At 35.4% G+C, this 9,185-nt stretch overlaps 1 protein-coding gene across 5 annotated transcripts; it reads right to left on the bottom strand.

Moving 5' to 3' along the window:
- Positions 1-612: 612 nt before the first annotated feature.
- On the bottom strand, positions 613-6,954 carry LOC125216046 (protein Ycf2-like). 5 transcript variants are annotated; one of them, XR_007175341.1, is made up of 9 exons: positions 4,334-6,954; positions 4,129-4,220; positions 3,542-3,667; positions 3,095-3,220; positions 2,632-2,762; positions 2,481-2,537; positions 2,112-2,153; positions 1,730-1,850; positions 613-1,015 (listed from the first exon to the last, which is right to left on the bottom strand). XR_007175341.1 is itself a non-coding variant. In XM_048117662.1 (7 exons), the coding sequence occupies exons 1-6, from the start codon at positions 4,735-4,737 to the stop codon at positions 2,517-2,519; spliced, it is 900 nt and encodes a 299-aa protein (XP_047973619.1). In that variant the 5' UTR covers positions 4,738-6,954; the 3' UTR covers positions 1,869-2,153; positions 2,481-2,516. The 5 variants fall into 5 exon arrangements, 1 of the variants encoding a protein (XP_047973619.1); XR_007175339.1 differs by having other exon boundaries at positions 1,730-1,842; XR_007175343.1 differs by having other exon boundaries at positions 1,730-1,842; positions 5,716-6,954.
- Positions 6,955-9,185: the final 2,231 nt, after the last annotated feature.

Genomic DNA, 9,185 nt, shown 5'->3' with positions numbered 1-9,185 from the left:
TGATCGTGAAATGATTCAAATGCCCCCATTTATAGACTGGACCCTGGGCCGTTCGACCCAATCCTATTTTTTTCCGGGAAAAAACAACAAAGAAAACCCCTTTAAAGCTTATAACTTTGCTCAAATTTTAAACCCAAAAATAAATACCAAAAATACTAATATTCAAAAGGAAAGAAATAAAAGCAAAAATAAAAAAGACTCAAAATAAATAAAAGAACTCGACATCTATTTGGGAACGTATTCGCCCAATCTTTCGGGTAGGCGAACGTTCCTCTTTCCCTTTGTTGTCGCGTAATCCCTTTTAAAGCCGGTTTGATCTCGGCGTGCCCTAATCTTTTTCCCAATTTCATAATGAGAATTTTTGGGGGAATTTAAGATAGTATTAAACTACATTCCCCCAGATACATTTTTCAACGAAAAAAATGAGGGAGTCAAGGCCCCCAAAATTCTCATAGTTAAACCTTTTAACCCTTTTCCCTCGTACAAAGATGGGGCCCCCTTAAATTTTATATGGTGGAAAACAAGATAAGGTTAAAAATTCGAAGGTTGAAAGGGGCTTTCCACAGAGAGCAAAAATTTTTAGTTGGACAGGTCAAATTCTTATTTAAGGTATGATATAACATTTTCTTACTAGCTTCTTCCCTACACACGTGCCGCCATGCAGAATGAAGCCAGCAAACTTTATACTCACCAACTTCAAACTCATGATTAGTTTTATCAACGCTCTGCAAGATACGTAAAATAAGCCTGTAGTCGTAACCTAGCTCTTTTAGATATATACATCCCGATCTATACGAGGAAAGCAACCCCTGAGCCATGAGCATAATGATGATCTTGGAAGTTTACGGAGAGTAGAACTAAGAGCCAATCAGTTATCGGTCAGACACACAGGAAACATGGAAAAGGTGACCTACTTCAGCGTCAACGACAATTTATAGTTAATCGGCTGAGCTTAGGATTAACCAATATGTGGGTTAGCTGATTCATGGATGACAAAAGCCAGAGAAACACCAACCTGAGCACCAATAGAGTGAAGCAATGAGAAAAAATAGCACACTGCAAATATTGAGAAGCAAAGACAGATGCAGAATTGACTAATGGAATGCAATTATAGATCTATCACATAAACGCATGTTGGGACGTAAGAAAAGTTTCCACAGATAAACAAGAAATGCAGAAAATGTGATCCACTTCAACATCAACGAAAACTTATAGCGGATCTGCTGAGCTAAAAATTAGATAAAGACTTGCCAATATGTGGATTAGATGGTATAGTTGATATTAACATTGGAGATGGGAAAAAAAAGATGAAAACTAGCAAACATAGCAGACGAACCAAAAGTTACATTACAGTTCATTTTATTCCTACAATATCATCAATGTGCTCTATACTTACCTTAAAAGTAATGGTGAAACACCGACCTGAGCACCAATAAGCAATGAGAAAAAAACATCTTTGTAAATATTAAGAATTTGACAGATAACTGTAAATGCATGTTGGAACTTAAATATAGGTAAATAGTTTGAAAACTTGGGAATGGCCTTGAAACTATTAAAGGCAATCGATTTTGCTGATTTTCTGAATCAAATTATGAAAAAACTCAGGTGCAGCAAGCATTATAGAATATGTTAATAGATTATTCATGAGCATAGAGAGAATAGCTAATATTAACACTGAAAATTGGAAAAAAAATATTTCTAAAATATCATCAACGCGATCTATACTTACTCAAAGAAGGACGCCAATCTCTATGCCAAGGAACAGGGAGAAGATGAAAGTAATGGTCCGGAGAAGAAAGTCTCTTTGACCCACCCGTCATAAGAAGGTAGCTTTAATTCCACCTAAAATGGTGCAGGGTACATTTATAGATTGAGCACCAAGCTTAATAAACTAAAACAACAGTTGTTCTTACATTGAATGTGATTCTCAAAGAAAGAGGTTGACAAAACCTTCTACACATCTTATGTAACATATTGAAATTTCCAATGTGTGGTTATAGTAACAATGACAAAATGTCACGCTTTTGAGATACAAAGTTAACTAAATAGTACTTCTGAGAAGAGAGAACGTGTACTCCTTATCTACAGTATGTTTCTAACGCACTACTCACCAGTCCAATAACAGCAGAAATGACGATGGCGGCTAGACCACACTGCAAAGAGACACAAAATGAAGGAGAGTAGAGAATGGTTAGCAACAGAATATTAATATGATGAAATTCAAATATCAGCTCCATCACCATACATATATCCAGCCTCAAATTTTTTTAAATACTCAAGTATATTTTCAGTTAAATCCAACCCATAACAATATTGAATCCATACAAAATCCAGTCAAGTAATAATCCAACACAAGTTACAGTTCCGAAATTCAAGTAACAACCTAATACTACAACATCCATGATTCATCTATTGGGAATCAAACCAAAACACAAAGAAATCACTGCAAAAGTTCTTGAGTTTGTTGAGATAAATCATACTTTGAATAACACGTTCATCACTCTGTAGCAGCAAATTCAAAGCCTCAAGGATGTTTCCTGCAAATCAAAAGTAGATAACATCACTTTCAACTACAAAGAATCATATCTCTTACATCATTAATACAAGTTAAAAATATCCCTATGAACTCACATGCTCCTTGACATTAACGATCAATCGCCTATGTATCCTCACGATCATACGTATATTTGTCATCATTCTCTTCCTCATTCTTCTCATGATAATCTGTACATCTGTATCATTTTCCTCATCTGCGCCCACGCCTATATATTCAAGATTAGTGCCAATTTTTCTGTAATAACATAAAAGATGATCTTTACACAAAGTTACTAACTCTCGTAATTGCTCCTCCATACCCCCTTCGTTCATTGCCAATACTATTGGTAGTAGACTGGACGACAAATGTTTTAATATAAATTTGGTAAAGTAAAAAAGAAAAAAAATATTGTTGTTAAAGTATTGTTAGTTGAAATTGAATAAATAGGAGAGATGAAAAATGTAGCTAGTCATGTTACCAACATGTAATGGTTTCTTGTGAGCAGGCCAAAATGAAGAAAACATGACTATTGGTTGTGGATGAGAGAGTATATAATACCTTCGTCATCCTCTCCTCGATTGGCAAGTTCTTCATCATAATCTACTTTATTCGTACCATCATAATCGGACGTATATTCACCATCATTCTCTTCCTCCGTACCCTCACAATTGAAGGTATCCATAACTGAAAATGGATACATAAATACATGGAAGTTATATCAACCTAAAACACTTATTATTATGTACTCCTTCCGTCCCATAAAAATAGAGACTTTGGGGATTTCACAGTTTTTAACGCAAAATTGGTAAAGTAAGACGGAGGTAAAAATAAAAAGTTTAATCATTGTTAGTGGAGAAGGGGACCCACCTCATAAGATAGAAAAACTTACCAAAAATGGAAGATGACTATAGCAATGTTACCAAAAATGAAATTGTTTAATTTTTATGGGCAGACCAAATTGAAAAAAACATGACTATTGGTTGTAGACGAGAGAGTATATAATACCTTCATCGTCCTCTCCTTGATTGGCAAGTTCTTCATCATAATTTGCTTCCTCTGTACCTTCATAATCTGACGTATATTCACCATCATTCTCTTCCTCTGTACCCTCATAGTCGAAGGTATCCATAACTGAAAATGGATATATAAATACATGGAAGTTATATCAACCTAAAACACTTATTATTATATACTCTCTCCGTCCCACAAAAATAGAGACTTTGGGGATAACACTAGTTTTAATGCAAAATTGATAATGTAAAAGAGGAGTACAAATAAAAAGTGATTAAAGTATTGTTAGTGGACAAACACCTCATAAGAGAGAAAAACTTACCAAATAGAAGATGACTATTAATCTATTATAGTAGGATGACCCAAAATGAAAAAAAAAGGACAATTTTTATGAAACGAATGAAGTACCGTCAAAACTAAGATATGATTTGATTTTCAATGGGAGGACTAACATTTCAAATTTGATAGAAAATGGGGCTATAGCAATGTTATCAAAAATGAAAATGAAAATGTTTAATTTTTGTTGGCTATTCAAAATGAAAAAACATGACTACAGGTTGTGGACAGGAAGTATAAAATACCTTCGTCATCCTCTCCTCGATTGGAGATTTCTTCATCAACATTCGCTTCCTCCATAGCCAGATTAGTGGACACAAATCGACCATCTCCATACCTGAAAATGGATACATAAATAACCGGAAGTTATTTCAACCTAAAACACTTAATAAATTGTATTTTATATTAAGACTAAGATATGATTTGATTTGCAAATGGAGGACTACTAACCTTTTAAATTTGATAGTTGTCGGTTTCTCATCAAAAGAAGAAAATGAAGTAACACTTAGCGTATCACCATAATATACATGTAATTGGGTGGCCCAAGTAAAAGCTAAAGGATTGCAGTCCTCTAATTCAATCTTAAAGATACCGTAGTAAGAAAGAGAAAGCATGTGGATATTTTCAAGTTTGTAGCAATGTTTCATGCTTAGGTTTTTAAGCTGGGGGAAGCTTCTGTATCTAGAATCCCATTGCACCAAATCACTTTCTTCAATCAGAAGAAACTTAAGACTTAGAAAATGATGATTTTCTACATTCCAATGTGAACCTTGAAAGGCGTAGGATCGCAATTTGAGAGCTTTAAGATTTGGCAAAGCAGCAATATCATCCATGTATTTCCATGGAAAACCCATACCACTCAAATGTAACTTTTTCAAGTTACATGGCAACTTCAATGAACTTAGAGTCCCTGGGAAAACATGACCAGAGTTGTGAGGTTTTCTAATGAAATAACATTAGATGGAGCTACAAGGCTTTTTCCCAATATCTCCATATGCTCTAACTCTTTCATGTCCCATATTTCCATCGGTACATATGATGAAGCTCCACGATGTCTAATTTTCATATGCGGATGGACAATCAAGACTCGAAGGTTGAAAAGTTTAGATATGGTTGAAGGGACTTCTCCATTGCAAGTTAGAGCAAGGTACTTTAGTTGGACTAATGTCAGAATTTCTATTGGGAAAGTTTAGATATGGTTGAAGGGACTTCTCCATTGCAAGTTAGAGCAAGGTACTTTAGTTGGACTAATGTCAGAATTTCTATTGGGAAAGTGTAGAAACGTTGTGTAAGGGCATCTATTTCTCTTAGCAACATGAAACCGACATCTATAGGAATTGGATATTGGTGGTAAGGACCATAGAAAAGGAGAGAACGCGCAAAGGATGCACAGTTCAATCTCACCGAGTGGCGAAAGTCTTTGATGCCAAATAACATGTTATTTTCCAGACATAAGCCGCGCTGACCTTTTAGAACTTCTTCTTCGGCATCAGTTAACTTATTTAAAACATGATAAAACTTGTTCTTACTAGCTTCTTCCCTACACACATGCCGCCATGAAGAATGAAGCCAGCAAGCTTTAAACTCAGTAACTTGAAACTCATGATAAGTTTTGTCAACGCTCTTCAAGATGCGTAAAACAAGGTTGTAGTTGTAAGCTAGTTCTTTCAGATATATACACCCCACAATTCATACCAGGAAAGCAACCCATCAGCCATGAGCATAATGATGATTTTGGAAGAGGGAGTGTTGTAATCTCGAGGGAAAACTCCCACATATAGAAAAATCATTTTAAGATCATGAGGTAAGTAGTCGTAGCTTGGGAAAAGTACCTTTGATATTTCATTATAGGCATCCCTGAAGACTGAATTTCTCCTTTCTGCCACGTCATTCCAGTAGACCGGGTCTTTCTTCTGCTCAGATAATGAAATGATGCCAGCAACCGTGATGATCAAGAGAGGGAGACCTTCACAATGCTTGGCGATTTTTTCAGCAGCTTTGTGAAGTTGAGGAGGGCAAATCTCATCGCCAAACACCTTATCACATAGTAGTTCCATGCTTTCTTCTTCGTTCAAAAACCGCACCTCATCCCCAAAATCACTATAAAGATTATCATTCTTCAGTTTTCTATGTCGGCTGGTAAGCAAGACATGAATACATCCATGTGGGATGTCTTCGAAGAAATGCATTCTACTCAATGCATCTGCCTCCCAGACATCATCCAGCACAATTAGGCAATTCTTTCCACGCAATCTTGCTCTCAAACTGTAATCTGTTTCTTCGTCTCCTTGAGTGATTCCAATTCCACACAGTTGAGCAAGAATGCCTTGCAAAATTTGACTGGTCGTCTGAGGTACTCGGCCGACGGTGACCCAGGCGCGACACTCAAACTTGCTACAAATTTGTGGATCTTGATAAATTTGCATAGCAAGGTTTGTCTTCCCTACGCCTGCCATTCCAATTAGCCGGTGGAAACGAAACCGGGCGCGATCTTCCACAAGATTGCTTTTGAGTTTCTGAAATTGGTCGGATAACCCAATCATCTTAGAATTGGTTCCATGGAAACCAATTGATGATGAAATAGGTTCATCTTGAGGCATATTCTCCACTTCATAAATGTAGGCCTTCTCCATATCCTTGAGCTTCTGGCTAAATGAATGAACTTCATTTTGAAGAGTCTGCAGATTAATGGAGAATATCTCCGGAAGAGTTTGGAGTTGAGAAGGAATCTGTTGGATGAGAAGGGATTCCAATGAGTCTTCGAATTTCCAGATAACCTCTTTGATTCTTCCATCCAAAGCATTCACCTCCTTCCTGCTCCGGCTTGCGCTCGTGTAGTCCAATCTTGCCAGAATTTCGTACCAAGGCAGCAACTCCTCGTACACGCCATCTATAATTTGTTGAGAGCGACCAACAAGGCTATAGTGAGAGCAATGGAGAATATTGTTAATTGTATTCATAAGAGATTGCATAGCAACATAAGCTGTCATTTTTCTGATATGAAGTTGGTAGTGGTGGTGGTGCTGGTGGAGGAGGAGGAGGAGGAGGAAGAGGAGGAGGAGCAAGAGTGGTGGTTGAATTATGTGTGATCAAAGCAGTGATACGAGAAGAGAGTATGATAGAGAGAAAAATAAGAGTAATGAGATTTTTTTGTTTTTTAGACTGGAGGAATAATATATAATGAGATTTTTTGTTTTTAGTGAGATAAAAAAAAAATTATAGTGAGACTGGAGGAATAATATATCCCCTCGGTAATGTAAATTCGATAAAAATAATTAAAATATTGTTAATGGAAAATGGATTCTACTTTATTAGAAAGAAATGACATTCTAAAATGCATATTTTTATTGGACCGACTAAAAAAAAAAGAGTCCATATTCTTGTCGAACGGCGGGAATAATTGTCAATCCAATCTGGTCAGCCAACTGTCAGTATTGCACATGGAATATGTTATTATAATTGTCAGTCCAATTTATCCAAATGAATCAAGTTGTGGTAGGTAAAATAATGCCTGAGTTTAAAATAATATATTTGGTTAAGAAAATATTTTGGATTATATATTACTTTGGTTTTAAATAATATATTTATTTGATAGTTCATAAAAAAAATTAACGGTTTATTTATATTATCAATCCAATTTGACCAGCCCAAAAAATATTATTGCCCATTTTTTTATCTAATTTTTGGATTTAGAAGCTTTTATATGTATGGAATCAAATCTCAAAAAACTACACTATTAGAAGTATTTAATTGTCAAAAGTGGGTGAATCAAAGCACCTTCACCTAACCATTTGTCAAAAGTTCGACAAATTTACTTCCCCGAGATTAGTGGATTCATGAATCAAGATAAGATACATATATTAAAGTAGGAATATATTCATATCCTTTTTCTATATATTGTCCAAAACATTCAACTGAATCTTAGTCCCACAATTTTATAATCTAACGGTTAGATTAATGTCATGTGTTATTTAATAAGTCGGATTTTCATTCTAATAATATACACCGACTAATAATGTAACATTATAATCTAATAATGTAGATTTTCATTCTAATAATGTAGCATTATAATATAATAATGTAGATTTTCATTCTAATAATGTACACCGACTAATAATGCAACATTATAGTATAATAATGCATTGATCACAACCATTCAATTCAAAGATCCAATGACTGTGATTTGTTTAAAGCTTAACACCAAAGAGCTGTGAAGGACCCTAATAGGGGTGGCGAAACGGGTAACCCGCGGGTACCCGCACCCGACATATCGGGTACCCGTACCCGATTTTGACTAAATTTGTAGTCCCAATACCCGCCCCGCAACGAAACGAGATTACCCGATACCCGTGTCGGGTATCCCGTACCCGACATTGCGGGTACCCGTACCCGACCCGAAATCGGTGCTTTTAACTTTAATTGTGCAGAAAGTGCTTCAAACCAAAAATATGAGTTCATAAAACTAATTTTACATTTATGCTTTAAGTTTTCGTTAGTAATTATCATCTATGCAAGTCATCTACTATTGCAATTTTATACAAGTGAATGAATTTTGGATTGTTGTTGTCTTGCTGACTTGCTACACTATGATTTAAGTTTTTTGTTTTTTTTTTATATTTATTCTTCAATCTTCAATTCTTCATGCAAAAGTTTCAATTGTGAACTATTTAAAATGAGGTCATTTCTAATATCTCTATTGAAAAAGTGAAAATAATCAAAATATTATCAGAGTACGTATGCATCATATTTCCAAAGACGGGTATAAACGGGACTAACGGGTATACCCGTGCGGGTAGCGGGTATACCCGCTACCCGCAAAATTCTAAAATACACTACCCAATCCCGCCCCGTTTCCCGTTATCGTCGGGTTCAAGGATCCAATGACTGTGATTTGTTTAAAGCTTAACACCAAATAGCCGTGAAGGACCCTAATACACCCCTATTAAAGTATTCATGTAATACCAAAACGTCACCAGGCACCAATGCCTTTTATATTTGTGAAATGATAATTATTTCTTACATTTTTTTAATTAATTTATACAAATTGAACAATTCGTAGCTAGAGCCTAGAGTTTAGTAATTCACACTTATATTATGATTAAGATTTAAGGATATCAATTTAACTTGAAACCCATAAATTTAATAATTTCATCGGATTAGAGTTTAAACTTTATAATCTGAAAGAATAACAGATAAATACCCTTAAACCAAATAGTTCGTAAGTTGTAACCAATATAGTTGATTTAAATTAACTCAGTTACCATAGAGTTGGCCCCAAATTAGATGATTCTCGATATTTAAA

This window comes from Salvia hispanica, chromosome 1, assembly GCF_023119035.1.
Source record: "Salvia hispanica cultivar TCC Black 2014 chromosome 1, UniMelb_Shisp_WGS_1.0, whole genome shotgun sequence".
NCBI classification, from domain to species: domain Eukaryota; kingdom Viridiplantae; phylum Streptophyta; class Magnoliopsida; order Lamiales; family Lamiaceae; genus Salvia; species Salvia hispanica.
Note: the sequence above shows the minus strand (reverse complement) of the source record. Positions and strands in the feature narration are given on the sequence as shown.